At 46.8% G+C, this 20,415-nt stretch overlaps 1 protein-coding gene across 4 annotated transcripts in view; it reads right to left on the bottom strand.

Moving 5' to 3' along the window:
* The window catches only part of nav3 (neuron navigator 3), a 161,052-nt gene that overhangs the window by 103,417 nt on the left and 37,220 nt on the right, over positions 1–20,415 (bottom strand). For all 4 annotated transcript variants that reach the window (XM_029462525.1, XM_029462522.1, XM_029462523.1 and 1 more), the window contains exons 2-3: positions 12,252–12,369; positions 8,773–8,825 (exon numbers count right to left, since the gene is read on the bottom strand). In XM_029462525.1, coding sequence (XP_029318385.1) covers positions 8,773–8,825; positions 12,252–12,369 — 171 coding nt within the window. The remainder of the gene's footprint in view (positions 1–8,772; positions 8,826–12,251; positions 12,370–20,415) is intronic.

The following is a 20,415-nucleotide window of genomic DNA, read 5'->3' on the forward strand; positions in this document are numbered from 1 at the left end:
CATCCAGAGCAGGCAGCTGCTGACAGGCCATGAATCACAAAACAGATTCATTGGAACAGAGCTTCAGCTGACGGGCAGAGGGGTGGGCTGGGTTAAAGAATCCCGTCTCATAATGTAAGGTTCATCGCTCATCAGTAAAGAAACATTTCTCATCTGCAGCAGCTGAAGAAATGCTTAATGCAATATTGATCAGCGTGGCTCCCCGTGAGTCGCTGCCCTGAGGATCTGTATTTCCTAAAATATATTTAAAACGAGGTAATAGCTCATCGTGAGAAACAGCGTGAGTGTAAACCTCCCGCTGAACCTTGCACATCCAGATTTATGTCCCGCTCAGCCGATGTTTGCATTCATAGCAGCCTAAATGTTATGAAACCGAACACCATAAAACTTCTCCAACGCAACGAAACCAAATTAAAATAATTCAATTCAAGCAGCTGAGGCTTCAGAGACAAAACAAGGTCCCAGCTAATCTTTATCACGTCATGCCTCACATTCATGTAAACAGAACTATCACTTTCTTTAAGAACTGTGACGTTCAAAGTTCTTCAAGAAGCTGCAGTAATGTCTCAGTCAGCATATAAACACACATGATATATAATCAACAGGATCTGCACGGCAACACAAGCCTCCATCCACGGATGTCTCAATTATATATGGTGCTTCCATTTCAAATGTTTACATCTGCTGCACAGACGCTGTGTGTGTGCGTGTGTGTGCGTGTGTCCATGTGTGTGTGTGAACAAGTGGCAGAGACACAGAGAACTTAATGAACTCTCAAGATAAGAACTAGTCCTTGGAGAGGAGAGGAGAGAGTCTTTCACGCCGATAAAGCTCCTTTGAATTGAGTTGAGTGAAAGAAAGATGTTTCATGGATAACAAAGACGACGAGTCACCTCATTAATCTCCGGGTTAATCTTTACATCTGTATTCACAGCTCCAGTCAGATCTCATCACTTCATGCCGTCTCAAACAGAAATGATGCAAAGACGACCTTTTATTTCATCTCCTCTCCTTTCAGCTACAGTGTGGAGGTATACGTAGTCCACGATGATGAAAGTGTCACTAAATGTCCTACAGTAGGAAACGTGTTGTGGAGTTTATCTTCAGAAATGTCTAAACAATTAAAGGGACACTGCAGAAGGTTGAGGGACTCACAGGAGACAGAACATTTTCACTTCCAACGCGTCATATTCTGAATGTTAGTGAGTAACCGTCGGTGTGGTACCGACGCACCTTTAGCATCTGCATGTGACCAACACAGTCCAATGTAAACACACGAGCGCCATGTTCACACGCATAGAGCTGCTGGTGGAACAGGAACAGCCGCTACGTTTGTCACGGGTTAGTCACGTGACTCGTCGTCCCTGAAGTTAGTGTCAACCTTAATCTTTCCCTTAAGTCTGTTTAAGTCGGTCCTCAGAACGGCTCACGCTCCACAACCACTGGCTTCTACATTTCCCATAATGCAACATCTTTCATGTTACCCTAGCAGCCGAGTGAACACCAACAAGAGCCGTCATACAAGTGTTGTCAAGGATCGTGTAGTTCTTTCCCTGTGACTCGTCAATACACAATATATAATATATTAAAGATGTAGAGGCGTCGTTATTCATATTTCTACTACAGTACGTTACAATAAGTAAGCAGAGGACGATGTTTATTCAGGGACGAGATGACAATGAAACTATTTGTTGATGTCTTTCAGAATCAGACACACACAGACACACAGACACACACACACACACACACACACACACACACACACTGTTACCGTCCTGCTCTGCGGATGGAGGATTGCATCGCTGTCAGTCCCGTCTGAGGATGTTTCTCAGTGAGGTGAAGCTGCTGACTCTTAAAGTATCTCTTTGCATAACCTGCTGAGCAGCTATGATGCACAGAGAGACATAACTCCTCCGCTCCGCTGCGTCCTCTGGTTCTACCTTTCTGTTCGTCTCACGCCGTCTGAATGCAGTGGAGAGCACACAGACTGTAACGATGAGGTCATCTGCTTTATGAACTGGTCCTGCAGTTCCTGCTGATGACCTGCGTTAAACACTTAGCTGCTGGAGAAACTCGTCACTACAATATTCAGAGTTTGTATTGGATCTGAAAGTGTTTTCTGTTTCTGAACGTGGAAAATGAGTTGAAGAGACACTTTTGGAGTTATAAATGTGCATTCGTCCCACAAGAAGGAGGCGACACGTGAGGAACTGTTGTCCTGATGTCGTCAGCTCAACAGAAAGACCAGTGATGATGATGATGATGATGGGTTCTGGAAAATGAGTGTGGCCGATTTCTGGTATAGCTTTTTGCAGTAAACAGATACAAAGAAACTTATTTAATGAGTATTAGCGTCTGCTTCAATCATAACGTACCGGACTGAATCATCTAAAGTCAGGACACTTAAGAAGCTGATGTGGAGGTAAAAGGTTGAGCTGCTTCACAGAGCTACTGTAAGTCTTTAGACCACTGCACCTCCTGAGCATGTTGCCTGTCTGACGCTGTTTCTCTCTCACTGTCTCCGTCAATGTGTCCCTGATACCTCAGAGACTTGTTAGATGTCAGATTGAGTTTCCTCTGCTGGAGCGCCTGTTTTATTAACATATGTTATGTCTTCCTCCACGTTCCTCTGACAAACAGGTGAGTGAGACTTTTAGAAAGCTTTTACCTCCTTTGTCCTCTTGGTTGAATATAAAGCTGGAGGTGAAACCAACAGCATTCTGTGTGACAATGATTCAAAGAGTCAGAAGTCATGAACTGTTCTCACATCAGTGCTTCTTCACTTTGAGGTCTTTTGTTCAGGCCGGGAGGATCGAGGGAGTCGGTTTACTGAGGGAAGCTAACAGCAGCCAAGGTGGGCAAATACTGAAGAGGGTGAAGAAGAAAGGTACTTCAGCTTTCCTCACATATGCTTAGTTTAAAGCAGCTACGGGAATTCATAAAAAGACTGATTGATTTATACTTTATTACATGTTCAACACTCCCAGAGAAGAAGAGAGTTCAGGACAGTAAAGAGAAGCTGCAGCATCAGAGGCAGCTTCTCCGCTCCTTTAAACAGAACATATGTTCATGTCCTTCACTTATAATCAGTGATTAAAAGCTTCCAATTGAGCTACAAGTGCGCCTGTAATGAGCCCCTTGGTGCCCCGTCCCCGCGGACCACATGAGAGGGTCAGCCTGTGCAACAGGACACACAACTCCTACAATGAAAAGAAAGAGGACCCCAAAGAAGCTTCAGGAGAGTGAGAGAGCGAACACATAGTGTGACAGTAACACAGCAGCTGCTGAGGCACCTGAGCAGCCATACATTAAACACTGCGTCCACGAGATATCTTGTTCTCAGATTGTCTTCTGTGTTGAAGTTAGAACCTTCTGCTCACGTCTCTTCCATCCAGACAGTGAACCAGAAGAGAGAATGAATAACTTACTCGTTACAGTTTCAGCAGTCTGAACGGGCCATCTGCCTCTGTCCTCTGTAAGACGCTGACTGGGCAACACAACAACACCAGGGATGTTTCAAAAGCCCGTCATCCATCGGTCTGTGTGTCTGCAGACCAACTGTCATATCATGTGAGTGGCCCGACAGCCAGGGCTGCTGCACTGAACCAGATCAATTAGAAGCAGATATTAATGATGATGAAGCATCAGGCCACTGAAGAGGACAGTACTGAGGGGCTCGTGTGTTTGTCCTCTCGTCTGGCTGCAGTGCAGGCTTCCTACAGATGTGGCCCAGATGAGACTGGTGGGCTTTTATAGTCTCCAAGAAACCCGACACTCAATTAAGCCTCAAAGGCGGCAAACCTGCGTCTGAGCCCAAACCGTCTCAGGGGAGGGAAACAATATTACATCACTTATCAAAGTGGGATTTGTGTGGGGGGGGGGGGCCTGCAGTCTGATCCAGGGCCGTCGTCAGGTCTAACGCGATGCTCCAACACCATAATAACATCCCATCAGTATCAGCTGTACTTTGTGTTTACTGATAAATAGAAAATGTTAGCATTTAGCTGAAGCCTCTGCTGTGCAGCATCACGAAGCCTCTGCTGTGCAGCATCACGAAGCCTCTGCTGTGCAGCATCACGAAGCCTCTGCTGTGCAGCATCACGAAGCCTCTGCTGTGCAGCATCACGAAGCCTCGAGCGTCGCTGTCGACTCTCAGAATCACATCGCAGTACGTGAGAAACCATCGAGAAGCTCCACTGCTCAAAGCTTCGGTCAGTGACACAGATTCTCTGTTAAAGACCACCAGCATTCCCCTTGAGGTTGAAGGACTTCTTACTCCTCTCACTAATTACAAATGTATTCAGAAACAATCTTTTATCTGCTAAATGCCGACACATTTAAAACACAAATGCGTTCCTCCAACAGGGCAACATAAAAACATTAACTTTATATCATATATTTCATCTTGAAATATGTAGTCCACTAAAAACTATTTCACTCAAGCGCACCCTCAATGTACAAACAGAAACCGTCCGCTCTGGTGTGAGGAAGCTGACTATGATCCATGACACACTTTAGAACCCGCAGAGAGGCAGCAGAGAAGTGTTGACTTGAACAGGTGAGTTGTTGGTGTTTGTCTCTCTGCTCTGCTGACAGGTGTTGCCTCTCTGAAGCTTTGCATTCATGTTTGACACTGTTTGTTTCCCTGACATGCTTTGCTGAGGTCGCTAGAAGCTAAACACACACACACACACACTCACTCACTCACTCACTCAGAAAGTGAAGCTGCACAGTCATCAGTATTGCAGGGGAGCGCTCTCTGGTTTGCTAATGATGTCTGTCTATAATGAGGAGGATTAGTGTTGCAGGGCTTTAATATTTTCTGCTGAATGAGCCTCTTCTGGTCCCCGCCTGCCGCTCCTCGTGTCGGAGCACGATTCTCCTGAGGAGTGAAAAAAATAATACTCTTTCTCTCCATTCAAAAACCTGGGTGTGCACATAATTCATTTGGATGTCTGTACAATTATAGAAAACTGCAATGTCAGAGGGCGTGCAGAACGGCTTCACACAAACACTGAGATCCTGAATCCACAGAATGCACTTATAGTTCTACACGACGTGTCTTTAGATTATTATCCCCAAATCTAATCCATCCACGTAATCTAGAAGGGCTGAGGGCCATAGTGAGAGTTAGTTACAATCTACACTAAGAGGAGAAGACACACAATGAGCCTCAACTTCAATCTACAAAACTGTAATAAATATAAAATACTCCAGTGGAAAGAAAGCAGACTCAGATGTCTGTTAACTGTTAAAAGGCCCCTCGCACCACGCTCCTGTCATTCTGTATTCTCATCATCTTCACCGGCTCGCTCCGTGGTTGCAGATGATTCCTTCCGGGACCAAATATGTGGTCGACAGACGGTTCTGCAGACAAGCTACGCTCCCAAAACTATTCCCTGAAGCACAGCGGTCACATCTCTGCAGAGGAAGCAGGTCTGACCACTGGGAACACCAGGCAACACATGTGTGGAATATCATGAGCATTAACAATGTGGATGAGTCTACATCAAATGCAAAAAGATTAATACTTATTCTTACATTACTGCAAGCAACTAGTGCACAGCAGGTTTGCTCTGATGCTGAGAAACATTCAGAAATGTGTCCGCAGTTAAAAGAAGACGAGGAGTCTGAGGATAAACAAACTGTAACTCCTTTTTATTGCATTATTTCCAGCCAAGTAAGGTTATACAAATGGTACATTTCAATATTCACCATCACATTAGCAACCAAGTCTCTAAAGTTCGACCTTTTAGTAATAGAGGAAACCTGCAGGCTTTCTTTCTACACGGTATCAGAGGTCAAAGGTCAGACTCGTAACATATATTGTTCTTGAGAGCAAATTAAAGTCGTGGAGAGAAAACTGGGGCGGCTATTAATTCATATCTCTACATTGCTGTGCCGAGGCGTCCCAGGAGCTGCTGCAGCGGTCAGAGGTCAGAGGTCAGAGGTGATCCGCTCTGATAACTACGGACGACACGACTGGAGGAAGTCAGGAGCCTGTTGAATCCAGTGGAACCCAAACCAATACTTTTGTCATTGTATCTTACTTCCCATCAGATCTGACCCTCACAGGTTGAATGCTTCAGGAAGCTTCAGGAAGCAGTCCTGCCGGTGCTCATCAGTGATGACCCACCTGCCCCTTAGATCCAATCAGCACCGCCCGACATGCAAACGTTTCAGAGACAAAGACAGAGACGGAAGTGTTTATATTTAAACTACATTTTAGTCTCGTCTTCTGTGGTTAACATTGCATGCTGATATCATCACGGTCGGTGTTGACGCCCGTGCCGTCTCGTCTTGTAGAAAGGATTGTTGCAGACATGTTTCGTCAGTTTTATTTCACAGTGCTCTGAAAGCGAGGTGAGCAGAGTTGGCTGCTGGAGGCAGAGGACTGTGAGAAGCCATTACTCTCACTGACCGTTCACACAGCAACTTCTTTAGTTGGATTAGTTCTGCAGGAAATGATAAAACTTCCACTAACTTGTGGATTTCTCGCATTGTGAACTGGGGTTTAGAGAAAGAGTGCATTCTGGGAACATTAGCTGTAACGCTTGCAGTTGCTGGTTTCTGCTCATCAGCCTCCGACAGCTGCTCGGTTGGCCTCGGTCCACTCAGCGGCCGGCAGCGACCCACCACTTAGAGCAACAGGCTTGTGACTGCACGATCACCGTTTCAAGTCCCAAGTGGAGAAAATCTGTGCAGAGGAAGTGAATTAGACTCATCTGCCCGCCACTGACAGCTGTTGCTACTGTGATGTCTCAGGCCAAGGAGTTAAAGCTCCAGGTGCTCGGGGGCTCGGGCAGGTGTCCAGCAGTCACAGCTTGTGTCTTCAATATGCAGCGAAAAGTTTAAAAACAGCTTGAGTTATTCTCAGGACGAGGGAAAGGTTGTCAGGAAATAACTTCAGTTTCAGATGGATATCATTGTTCAGCCCGCGGGATGAACACGTGTCACCGGGTCACCGGTGTGCTGGGGGGGGGGTTCAGTTCCTCTGCTCCGGACAAGGAGAGAAAGTTTCAGAACTGAGAGCTGTGTGCACGGGGTCACATGGACTGAAAGGTGAGTCAGAGATTGGACAGTTGTGTCTGCATCATCATGCTGCAGTTCACACTGCGTTATGTGTTAATCCATATTCTCTGGTGTCCCTTCATAAACAAATCACTGACTATTACTTCAGACTGCAACTCATGTTATGAATAATTATAACCACAAACAAGGTTTATTTATACTGTAATACAGATGACTTTATGTTACTACTGTACGCTTCACTTAATGATAATAAATGGTTCGGACACAAGAACAACAGCTCTGTGTTTTACTGAAAGACTTTAAACATCACATTTACAGATCGTTTATACCATTGCTTCCTTGACCGTTCACACTTTTTCCAAGAATTGGTTCTGCTAGCTGGCTCCATCATTGCGGATGTTGTGTGTGTGTGTGTGTGTGTGTGTGTATCAGATGTTTCAATCCCCTTGCGCCCACGCTATAAGCTTCCTCAAACTTCAGCTTCCCAAGCTGGCCGGACCCTCTGACAGAGCAGGTGGTGGATCAATGGGTTTAGTAAGTGACTGAGACAAAGAGCGCACACACACACACACACACACACACACACACACACACACACACACACACACACACACACACACACACAGTGACATTAGGGGTCACCAGGACTCGCATGACCTTTGACAGAAGTCTACTTCCATTACAGCTGGACTCACCATGCAGGGAAATAAAACAGCTGAGAGCTGAACATGTGAAACAGTAAAACACATTCTTACTACGCCCCTGATTCTCCTCAGAGTTTATCAAAACCATTGACTTCTCTGCTGATTGAAATACTGGCACACATTAGGACAATATACTCTCTCTCTCTCTCTCTCTCTCTCTCTCTCTCTCTATATATATATATATATATATATATATTTAGAAAAAGGGCACAAAGACTGGTTTCCCCTCGCCCACAGTGACTTACTAAGTCAGCTCCAAAGCAGCTTTAGTCACTTATAATGGCAGCAGGGCAGATGCCAGGGCAGACCAACACTGCATAAACACTTCGTCAACTGTAGTTAAAGTGAGGGGTAATTATCTGCCTGACGACAGTCAGCGGTTATACAGCCCGTCATCTCATTAACAGGAGGAGACACGGCCAGCCTCGCTCAGACAGATACACACATTATTGAAAACGGCAAGTGAAGAATGTGAGTTTGAACTTTCAGTCAGAAACACTTTAATAACATAAAGAGGAGAAGTCGTTACGAGTGGCTGCTGGAAGTCGTGGTGGGAAACATGCAAAGCAACAAGTGTGAGAGGATCGATGTGCACTGAGACAACGGCCTGAAAGTGACAGACATACATCACAGGGTTCAGAGAGACGTGATGGACGAGCTGTTCCCTGGGGGGGTAGTATTCATATCTATAGATATATCTATCTATAGATATCTATATCTATATATATCTATAGATATCTATATCTATATCTATAGATATCTATATCTATAGATATATATATATCTATATATATATATCTATAGATATATAGATATATATATATATATTACATGTGTTAAAATAGTCGATGAGCAGATGTTGTGGAGTTTCACCTGAAGGTTGTAAAATGTGTGATCTCTGCATTATAAACCTTAAGTTAAGTGTATTGCTTCAAAGGTAAAACATTCTCCCAACCTGACAGCAGAGCAGTCTGTTCCTCTCAGCAACACATTAAAGATGATAAAGTGAATTTAAAAGTGAAACTGAAACACTCACCATTTGCGAGTGGCTCCGGGGGCTGCCGTTGATATCCTCCACCTTCTCGTTCGCTGCGGAAGAAAGGACATGAAGAAACGTTTACTGTCGTCCCAACTTTAACATCCCGACGGCCAATGACTTCTGAGTTCAGGTGCTGAAGTCAAGCAGGAAACATGTGTGTGGGTGGGTGTGTGGGTGGGTGTGTGGGTGTGGGTGTTGAGGTGCAGAGCGACAGAGGAAAGGTCTTGGAAGCAAAGCTGCCTAATTCGTCAGCTGCCACCAGAGAATTACTGACAGGCCTGCTTGGCCTCATTGTCTGTTCGGGAGAGCAGGGAGGGTAAAGTTTCAACCCAACAGAGAGAGAGGGGGAGAGAGGGAGGGATGGAGAGAGGGAGGGAGGGAGGGAGAGAGGGAGGGAGGGAGATAGAGTTAGAAGAAAAGCGAGAGAGCGGGAGGGGGGGGAGAGAGAGGGAGAGAGAAAGAAAGAGGGAGGGTAAAGTTGCAATCCAACAGAGAGACAGAGGTGGAAGGGAGGGAGGGAGAGAGAAGAAGAGAGGGAGGGAGGGAAAGAAGAAAGAAAGAGAGAGACGGAGAGAAGAGAGAGAGAGGGGGGAGGGAGGGAAGGAGGGAGAGAAGAAGAGAGAGAGGGAGAGTAGAGAGGGGGAAGAGAGGGGGAGGGAGAGAGAGAGAGAGGGAGAGGGGGAGGGAGGGCGGGGAGGGGGAAGAGGGGGAGGGAGAGAGAGTTAGAAGAAGAGAGAGAGAGAGGGGGAGGGAGGGAGGGAGAGAGGGAGAGAAGAGAGAGAGGGAGGGAGAGAGGGGGAAGAGAGGGGGGAGGGAGAAGAAAGAGAGAGAGGAGAGAAGAAGAGAGAGAGAGGGAGGGAGAGAAGAAGAGAGAGAGAGAGGGATAGAGAAAGAAAGAAAGAAGAGAGAAAGGCAGAGAGAGAGAGAGGGAGGGAGGGAGGGTAAAGTTTCAATCCAACAGAGAGACAGAGGTGGAGGGAGGGAGGCAGGGACGGAGAGAGAAGAAGAGAGAGAGGGAGGGAGAGGAGAGTGAGGCAGAGAGAGAGTGAGGGAGGGAGGGAGGGAAAGAAGAGAGAGAGGGGAAGAGAGAGAGAGAGGAGGGAGGAGAGAAAGGCAGAGAGAGGGAGGGAGAGAAAGGCAGAGAGAGAGAGAGAGGAGAGAGAGAGAGGAGATGAGAGAGAGAGAAAGCAAGGAAGTTTGACGGGTTTTAAAAAACAACAACAGAGATTTAGAGAGACAGACACATCAGTGAGGAAGGCAGCATATGTAATGTGGAGGAAGATGTTTGCTTTTGTGTATGTGTGAGTGTGAGTGTGTGTGTGTGTGTGTGTGTGTGTGTGTGTGTGTGTGTGTGTGTGTGTGTGCGTGGGTGTGTGGGTGTGTGTGTGTGTGTGTGTGTGTGTGTGTGTGTGTGTGTGTGTGTGTGTGTGTGTGTGTGTGTGTGTGGGTGTGTGGGTTGTGGGTGTGTGTGTGTGTGTGAGAGAGTCCCAGAAAGAGAAACAGTAATAGAGACACAAAGAGAGAGAGAGGGCAAAGACGTAAGAAGAAGAAGAATGTTCAGCAGGCAGTCTGAAGGAAGTGAAGCTGAGTTCTGGTACACATGATGAACACGCTTCAGCTCTGGTTTCACTGCTGTACGATGTGAACAGTGAAACAGGAGATTGTGTTGATGTGGCTCAATATCACAAATCACAAGTCTGCGTAGACGGGCAGTGAAAAGGTCGCTCACTATGTTGGACCTGCTTCTATACAAATAACAACAACAAGCTGATTGTCTTGTTTAATCTGTAAGTACAGGAAGCAACACAACCAGCTGTTCACAGGATCATTGAGATGCAGCTCATAAACTTCGTCTTGACCTGCCGTCTGAAAGTGTCCGGTTGGTGGCGTGCATGTGCAGCTCCCAGCAGAGATGAGAGGGCTCACTGCTGGTTCTCTCCTGTTGACCTCTTGCTTGTTTGGTTAAGTGAGCTGCAGATGTACGAGCCCCGAGTAACAATGGACTTGTTATTGAATTGTGAAAGCTTTATTGTTGAGCTCTGAGTTTGCGTGGCCACAAGAGCTCTTCATGAAGTAAAGTAAGCCGTCGTTTTAACACAATCTTTGAATCTCATCACAACAAATGAGAGCGACTCGTCTGCCGGGGAAGCCCATCCATGCACCGACGCAGACTCCTGTGCAGCTGTACACGTGCACTGTACGAGCCAACAAATGTGCGATGGCGTCTCTGCATGCAGTACAACACGTCGCTGCACGACAGTCTGAGGCTCGCACTGCAACACGTATGTTTCTCTAGTGGAGTAGAAGAGTCGCCTCCAGCTGCTGCTCACACGTCCACCACACAAAGTCTTCAATCCACCTCGTCCACACAGCTCCGGGTTACAGCGTGCAACAGATCCATATCAAAGTAACAGTGTTACAGAGATTAGAGATGTGATCACCGCCTTTTAATTGTAATCCCTCAGAATACTCTTTGCTGAGAAGGGAAATCACATCGCTGTGATGCATTAGTCAGTATGTGTGGAGCAAGACAGGAGGACGGGAGGACGAGGGAGGACGAGAGAGAACGAGAGAGAACGAGAGAGAGAGAGAGAGTGAGATCAGAAGAAGGAACGCAAGACAGGAGGACGAGAGGACGAGAGAGAACGAGAGAGAACGAGAGAGAACGAGAGAGAACGAGAGAGAACGAGAAAGAACAAGAGAGAGAACGAGAGAGAGAGAGAGAGAGAGAAAGAGAGAGTAAGATCAGAAGAAGGAACGCAAGACAGGAGAACGAGAGGACGAGAGAGAACGAGAGAGAACGAGAGAGAACGAGAAAGAACAAGAGAGAGAGAGAGAGAGAGAGAGAGAGAGAGAGGAGAGAGAGAGAGAGAGAGAGAGAGAGTAAGATCAGAAGAAGGAACGCAAGACAAGAGGACGAGAGAGAGACCTAGAAAAAGTTCAGACAGACGGAGACAAAGAGAAGCAGAGCGACAGACAGAGACAGACAGAAGGGTGCAATGGCAGACACATGCCTCTGCACCCCAGGGTGTCACAGCCATAGATCTCTGCAGCAGCAGCTCGCCCTTAATAAGGGAGGGCTGCTGCGATTTGGCCCAAATATCAGACTGAGGAGCAGTTCCCCACAACAAAGAGTGTGAGTGTGTGTGTGTGTGTGTGTGTGTGTGTGTGTGTGTGTGTGTGTGAGTGTGAGTGTGAGTGTGAGTGCGCGTGTGTGTGTGTGCGTGCGTGAGTGTGTGTGTGTGCGTGCGTGAGTGTGTGTGTGTGTGTGTGTGTGTGCGTGTGTGTGAGTGTGTGTGTGTGTGTGCGTGTGTGTGTGTGTGTGTGTGTGTGTGTGTGCGTGTGTGTGAGTGTGTGTGTGTGTGTGTGCGTGAGTGTGTGTGTGTGTGTGTGTGTGTGCGTGTGTGTGAGTGTGTGTGTGTGTGTGTGTGTGAGTGTGTGTGTGTGTGTGTGTGCGTGTGTGTGTGTGTGCCCACCTATGATCTGGATGATCTGTGCCAGCAGGACTCCATCAGTCACGTCCTGGCTGAGGTCCTTGATGAGGCGCTGACAGCCGGACTTAGCCAGATAGTGATTTGCCCAGTCGGTGTAAATCTGCAACGATAGAACAAAACATCCTGTCAGTGTGTGTGTGAGTGTGTTTTGAAGCTGACTTGTTCTCCATGTCTTCCACAGTGCTGTGCTAACATCTGCACTTCTCAAGCCACAGTGTTTATGATCTTTCTCTTTATGGGATTCATAAATGATCCCAGCAGAGCCTTTGATAAAGATGTTAATGTGACAGGCTGCACGACAAACACAATCCTTCACACGTCTGCTGCACATCGAGCACTTTGAAGAACTCAGATACAGATAGAAGCGTCTTAAAGCTTTATGTTTAAAGACTGACTCTTATTATGAGTCAAGTAATGCAGAGGTTTCTGTAACAAGTGGATTCACTTCCCCCGACATTGATTCTTAACTCTGAAGAGCAACATGTCAGATCATCTTTTGTATTGTCACTTAAACCTCTCAACAGCCGCTCGTCTCATTAGAGCCCTAAGCCGACTGATGAGCGGCGCTGTGTCCGACTGATCTGGACAGCTGCTGCCATTTCACCGGCTCCGAAGACGAAAGATATGAATCATATTTGGCCTGCGAGTGCTTGACCCCAGGAACACAGGCGGCTACGGTTGACGGGCTCCTCCATCACATCGGGGGGGCAGGTAAACAAACAGGAGATCAGCAGGATGGAGAAAGTGTGTGTGAAAGAGAGAAATGAAGAGTGTGTGTGTGTTGCTCCTGTAGACAACTACAATCACACCTGGCTGCAGTTAATTCCACCGAGGCCTGAACACAAGCTGAGTGTTCATCAGAGCCCTGGGACGAAGAGGGGGGGCTTAATCGGTTACTTTTAGCAGCGAGCCCCCCCCCTCCCCCCCCCCCGCATACCCTTTAAAGGACAGCAGATTAATGCTGAGGGAGGAAGAGTACAGACTTAACTCTCCTGCCAGCAGTATTCAGGTTTATATCCACATTTAGAGCAAATGTTAACTAATCTGCAAAGAACCTCAGCTGTTACACAAATATTAAGAGTTAAATGCATTAAAATAAAGTTAGTGGTTTTCCAAACAGGTGAATGAAAACACACTTAATGTTTCTATGAAAACAGAGAGGCCTTCAATCCCTTCCTCAAGCAGCAAGAGGAAGAGGAGGGGAGGAGGAGAGGAGGCAGGGAGGAGAGGAGGCAGGGAGGAGAGAAGGAGAGGAGGCAGGGAGGAGAGGAGGAGAGGAGACAGGGAAGAGAGGAGGCAGGGAGGAGAGGAGGAGAGGAGACAGGAAGGAGAGGAGGCAGGGAGGAGAGAAGGAGAGGAGGCAGGGAGGAGAGGAGGAGAGGAGACAGGAAGGAGAGGAGGCAGGGAGGAGAGAAGGAGAGGAGGCAGGGAGGAGAGGAGGCAGGGAGGAGAGGAGGAGAGGAGGAGAGGAGACAGGGAGGAGAAGAGGCAGGGAGGAGAGGAGGAGAGGAGACAGGGAGGAGAGGAGGAGAGGAGGAGAGGAGACAGGGAGGAGAGGAGGCAGGGAGGGAGGAGAGGAGGAGAGGAGGCAGGGAGGAGAGGAGGAGAGGAGACAGGGAGGAGAGGAGGCAGGGAGGAGAGGAGGAGAGGAGGAGATGAGACAGGGAGTAGAGGAGGCAGGGAGGAGAGGAGGAGAGGAGACAGGGAGGAGAGGAGGCAGGGAGGAGAGGAGGAGAGGAGACAGGGAGGAGAGGAGGCAGGGAGGAGAGGAGGAGAGGAGACAGGGAGGAGAGGAGGCAGGGAGGAGAGGAGGCATTGAGGAGAGGAGGCAGGGAGGAGAGGAGGAGAGGAGGCAGGGAGGAGAGGAGGCAGGGAGGCAGGCAGAGACCCAGCATCAGCAGTTCCGATACACACACATCTTCAGGATAGATTGGCATTTGATTTGGAAAGTGTGTTTCATGCTGCATGGGGTGAGTGGATGAGCAGCTTCACACACATCACATGCAGGTGAAGCAAAGCGACTTCTAAATCCTGCCACACACACACACACACACACATACACACACACACACACACACACACACACACACACACACACACACAGGCAACAACAGAGCTGATGACAGGAACAAACACTATTCTCTTCATCATCATCTTATTTTAATCTCACTCCACCATGTACAGGTGAACACTATAATCCCATCAGTGTTTTAACGTTTAAGACAGCTGATGATAACGCTGAGTCGCCTGTTTGTTTCAGTCCCACCTGAGTGTGTAAACTGAACTCTTGTGGAAGCAACACAAACATGTTGGCAAACACTTTCAGGGACATTTCTTCATTTAACACAGACATCATTTTAGACTAACACATAATACTAACACGTAATCTGAATCTGCCAACATGAATGAATAACAGATGAACCAGTTTAGAAACAGCTGCAGGAAGCGTCGGACACCAACTGCTGGATGTGGACATCAGTAACATCATAACAAGCTCAGACAACTCACAGCCAAGAGGAGACATTAGACGACATGTCTCCATGTTTCTCTACACAACTTCAAGTTGCAGGTGAGACTGTCCCCCCCCCCCACACACACACACACACACACTTTCTGACAAAGCACAATCATAAAGCAACATTTAGTCTGTGCAGACTCGCTGATCCACTCACTTCATGAGTCGTCAGTGGCTCTCAGAGTTCAGCCTCCTCTCTCTCTCTGAAGCACAATCGCTTTGGGAACGATACGACAAAAACATGAGCAGTGACGCCACCTTCGCTGGTGCTGAGTACTGACATCATAGAGACACACTGGATGAGACAACACACACATGCACAGATCATCTACAAATTCCCCTGCTCCTCATACACTAGCACGCTCACACACACACACACACACACACACACACACACACACATGAACCCCCCTCCCCTTGCCCACCCGCCTTCCTCTTTCGGCAGCCAGCATCAATCAGCAGAAGTCCAGTCTCTGTGGAGATGTTATCCTTGTTGATGCTACATGAAGTATCTTCTCTTCCTCTGCAGAGCTCCCCTCAGCGTCGCTGACACATAGCCAGCTCTCAGCCCAGAGCAGATAAACTGCCTTCAGTCCTGATCACAATGCAGTGACTACAGCTACGCAGGTATTATTGGCAGAGCCTGCAGTTGCGCTGTGAATCCTACGGGGGGAGCCGGGGTAAGAGGAGGGAGAGGAGACGATGCAGGACTCCATCACTTCCACTGTTAATGTATGTGCTCTTTAATCAGGGCATCATTCCAACGCTGACTAATATATTAGGAACATATCAAGAGATCTGTGCATATATACAATCCCTTGGAAGACATTTAGCTGTGTGATGCAGTTTGAAACAGGCGAGACAGGAGAGACAGTGGCCACACTGGATCTACAACCTTAACTTGGCAGCGGTGCAGCTCCCGCATGGCTCTTAAATGTAATTAAACACACCATAAAGCTGCATTAACTAAACGAGCCGTGAGACTATGGAATCGATGGAGCTGTGATGTGAAAAAACTTCCTCCAGGATTCTCTTCTCATCTCTGCCTCATGACAAACCAGGAGTGATGGAAACAGAAAGTCAAACTCAACAGAACATCTGTCCTGACTGTGCTGTTCGATTGACAGGTGATCTCTGGGAGAACCGGAGAACCAAAGCAGTGTCAGAAAGGAGGATTCGGCCATTTCTTCTTCTGAATGTGTGAACGTTGTTGCTCCATGGTGTAAGACGAGACATGTTGGTCTTTATCTGTATCATTCAAGGCAGCTAAATAATTCCTAATTTACTTCAGATTTTATTAGCTTGCACAACAAAACAAAGAAGCAGAAGAAAATGACAAGATAAGAAGTGTTAAGACATAAATACTAACGTTATTATTATGTTGGCATCCAAACATACATGCAGATTAAAGATCAGCGCAGACACATATGAAAGGATATTAAGTGGACTTTGAATAATAAAGTTGTGGTAGAACGTTGGGTAGTTTGTTCTTAGACTCAGTGCAACAGATGATCTGTCTCATCCTGGACGAGCTGCAGCTTTTACTGCCAATGAAGAAGAGAATGAAAGATAACCAAGAGAGTTCTGACCCTTCAAGGGCACGACTGTCTACTACATTATCGAAGCACCTGGAAGCTGTTTGAACACATAAACTACGCACCAGCCGCAGCTCTATTCCCTCAGCATCAGTATCTGGTCCTGGGAGCGGGACGGAGCTGATCCTGAGTTGCAGCAGCAGCTTCCCACCGAGGCTCCACTTCACAAACACACAAGAGGGGAGTTTACACCGGCAATATACAGAGCGGCCTGGCTCTCGTGAGGAGGGATAAGAAATAATAACTTTATTTACGTGGCAGCGTTTTAACAGGCAGAAATGGACTGCACCTTTGTTGCCGTGCCAACTGTCAACAACAGCCAGGTCTGGAAACGTGTCCAGTTGTGTTTACAACAATGATGAAGCAGCTTTACGCACATAAAACAAGAACAACAGATGTTAAATAGAACGATTGAATGTGAAAAATCAATTTATGCATGTGAGAATAAAACTGAGGGTTATAAAAACACTAATAACCCTATAATTTAATTTTCTTTGGAAAAGAAAGCTCCTCTGACTCTGACTCATCATGAGAGCCTGTTAAGTGTGCATCCCTGTTTGTGTGGATTATTGTAGCCTGTTGCTTTGAAGGTCCTGCCGACACTTTAATACCACCGACACGTCATTGAGCAGCTCCATCCAGGAAGCTGGACGTACAGGAGCTCGAGAGCACCTGTGTAGCTGCAGCGCAACACAAAAGAGAATTTAAACTATGGTGGAAGATTTAAAGGGACAGTGGATTTGGCGGTATCTAGCTTTGCTGTTGCAGATTGCAACCAACTGAATCCTCAGCCTCCCTTAGTGGAACCTTTCAGGACCTTTGTGGAACCTTTCAGGACCTTCGTGGAACCTTTCAGGACATTTCAGGACCTTTGTGGAACCTCTCAGGACCTTAGTGGAACCTTTCAGGACCTTCGTGGAACCTTTCAGGACCTTCGTGGAACCTTTCAGGAACTTTGTGGAACCTTTCAGGACCTTAGTGGAACTTTTCAGGACCTTGGTGGAACCTTTCAGGTCCTTCATGGAACCTTTCAGGACATTTCAGGACCTTTGTGGAACCTCTCAGGACCTTAGTGGAACCTTTCAGGACCTTAGTGGAACCTTTCAGGACCTTTGTGGAACCTTTCAGGACCTTCGTGGAACCTTTCAGGACCTTCATCTCGCTCAGAGGCCTTTCTTCCCACAACACAACTTTAGGAGTAAGAAGATTCAGGCGGCTGGCGTTCCCCCAGTTTTACGTAAGTATGTTGGAAAACTACGGTGGCCTGCAGGTAATGTAATCATGTGAAAGGGCCTCTCTAGAGACCGTTTCTTTGTCTGTTCTGAGCTACTGTAGAAACATGGCGGTGCAACAAAGCGTACTCTGTGGAGGAAGGCTCATTTTAAACACAACCACTCAGTTTCTGCTGATTACACACTAATGAAAACATAGTTATGAATATTATAGATCCTCCTAAATACTACACACTGGCCCTTTAAACCTGCACCTTCTAGCTTCATGCTGGCTCCGACCAAATGACTTCACTGCAACCAGCAGATAACAGGAGAAGCATTCAGTCATGGTTGGATCGTGCTACGATCTGCCAAGACACTTTGTCGTTTCAGGGGAAATGCTGAGCACAAAATGACATAACCATGGCTGGACAAGGTTTGGATACACACTCCATGTTGGATGTGCTCCCACACATCAGTCAACGCTGATCCGTCAGGGAGCAGCAGGAAGTGAAGGCCACAGACTGGAGGAGCGGACGGTACGAAGAAAACACAGAAGCAGGACGACAGGAATAAAAGACCAATCTGATGAAGTGTGTTTTCAAGCACTAAATACATTCAATCATTCGCTACAGCAGCAACATTTAAAGTAGCACTCAGGGGAACTATTGGGAATCGTTTCCATTGTTTTACTGCCAGGAAAGAATGCTCAATTATCTCATATCATTCTGTTTCACAAAGGCAGCACATGAACATCTAAAGGCTGTGCACCAACTATATAAACCTAATGACTCAACATCAGCATCAGCACATACACGACCTCCGACCTGCTCAGTGAATAAGTATGAAGCAGAATTCTCTGAACCAACAACAAACTAACTTTCATATTGTTAATGGCGTCTGAACGGCACAATCCAAGAGCAGTTTCAAGGTTTGTGAATGACACATTATCTTTAAGGAAAGATTAGTTAGATATTGCTCCAGTTATGTGGTTATTGTTAGCCTGATTACATGATACAATATCAATTATGAAGTGATAATTATAATGTAAAGTTCAAGCAACAGGCCTTTATATTGAAGGGATAAAGGATAGTGGTTGCATTCTGAGATCTCACGCCTCACCTCCCTCACACACCAAATACTGAGAATTGGCCAGTTGAGATAAAAAATGAAAACGCATCAAGTTGCTGCAGCAGCTGTTATAAATAACCAGCCGATATCTGTGTGACATTCAAACTCTGAGTAGCCTGCAGAGAGAGTGTTACTCAGCTGCAGAGCTCCTTCCACAGGAGATCACACACTGCATCACTGTGGTGGGACAGCCCGCGTTGAGCGGCGGGCTAACTTCTCCTGCTCGGATGGCGGCCTTAACAAGCGTCCCGAGCCTCCGGGATGACACATGTCTAATCCGGGATGCTGCAGGGCTCTGTAATCATTCCTTCAGACCTCTGCAGGCTCCTCCCCACTCCAACACACACAAATAAATCAGGAGGCAAGCAGCTACCATGTCATTAGCTATTCCTGCTGCAGCGAGAAGCTGCCAGAAATACACGTTACACATGCACAGAGCCTCATCACTTCCCCACAACCAAAGCACGAGGACATGATCCGTGTGACTCAACGCTGCTCCGTCACACTTCCTCACAGCTTCTGACTGGCTGTTCATTAAATCAAGATGAGTCAGCTGCTGAGTTTGACTAGTTGTGGTCGGTTGGTTTTACAGACCTGCTCCAGTGAGCGTGATATGGAAGCACTTTCACTGTTGCTTCTGCAGCGCAGTGATAGAAACATTACTACAATACAGCAACCTTTTTTATCAAATGCAAGTGACAAAGAAAAAATACGAGCGGAGGGATTGTAATAAGGCCCGTGCAGACAGCAGGTCAACAGGTTGTGGAGTTTCATATTTACAGCCCTCAGTTTATGGCAGACACAGTTCTTAAAGCCACAGAGCTGTGAGAGAGAGATCAGGGATCAGCTGCAGTGAACCAGGCGGTAAAAAGCACATTTATATGCAGAACACAACACATGTCTGTTTGCTTTCAATCGGGACTGCCATCTGCTTGTTGAGAAACAAATGAATGTAGATCGCAAGATTAATGAGTTTTTGATTGGGTGCCGGCCAGACTGCTAGGAGCCTCTCGGAGGACGAGGATGGGACGGAGACACGGCGCCCGGACAGTCTGTGCAGCGGCCAGGCTGCTAAACGGCTGATTGTGTTGTACACTGCGGCTGCCTGGACAGGAGACGGTGGCATTTGTTTCAAGTGGTTGCTTTTACTTTGTGAAGGCAGTTAAATTATTCTGACTCTTTGATTTGACATTTCAGACTTCTGGTGTTGAGCTCGTCCAAATAGAGAAAAGAATAACTCCAAACGAGTTATGTTTGTTCTTTTGATTTATGGGATTGTTTTTGTTTTAATGTCATTTTATGTCTTTATTGGCGCTTGTTGTTTGTGAGCCCCCTAACGTTAGAACATGTTGTAAACATTATGTTCATTTGTTTCTTGGTTATAAAGTATTTGGAAAGTTATTTCAAATCCACAGGCTGAGTTCCTTTACACACTTTGTGAAGTGAAGTTTACTGAAGTTTCATATGACAAGTCCCCCCCCCGTACTGCATGTGTCTGTCCTCTCACGTATTGTGACGAGCATTGCTGTAAAACAAACTAAAGTTAGAAGCAACAGCTGAGAATATGAGCGCTCAGAAAGCTACATGTTAACAAGCACCCCAAAATCATTCTGATGATGCAGCATTATGAGTGATGATGTGCAGACATGCAGAACTCTGCCTCCCCTGAAATATAATGTGAGTGAAGGTAAAAT

Source organism: Cottoperca gobio, chromosome 23, assembly GCF_900634415.1.
Source record: "Cottoperca gobio chromosome 23, fCotGob3.1, whole genome shotgun sequence".
NCBI classification, from domain to species: Eukaryota; Metazoa; Chordata; class Actinopteri; order Perciformes; family Bovichtidae; genus Cottoperca; species Cottoperca gobio.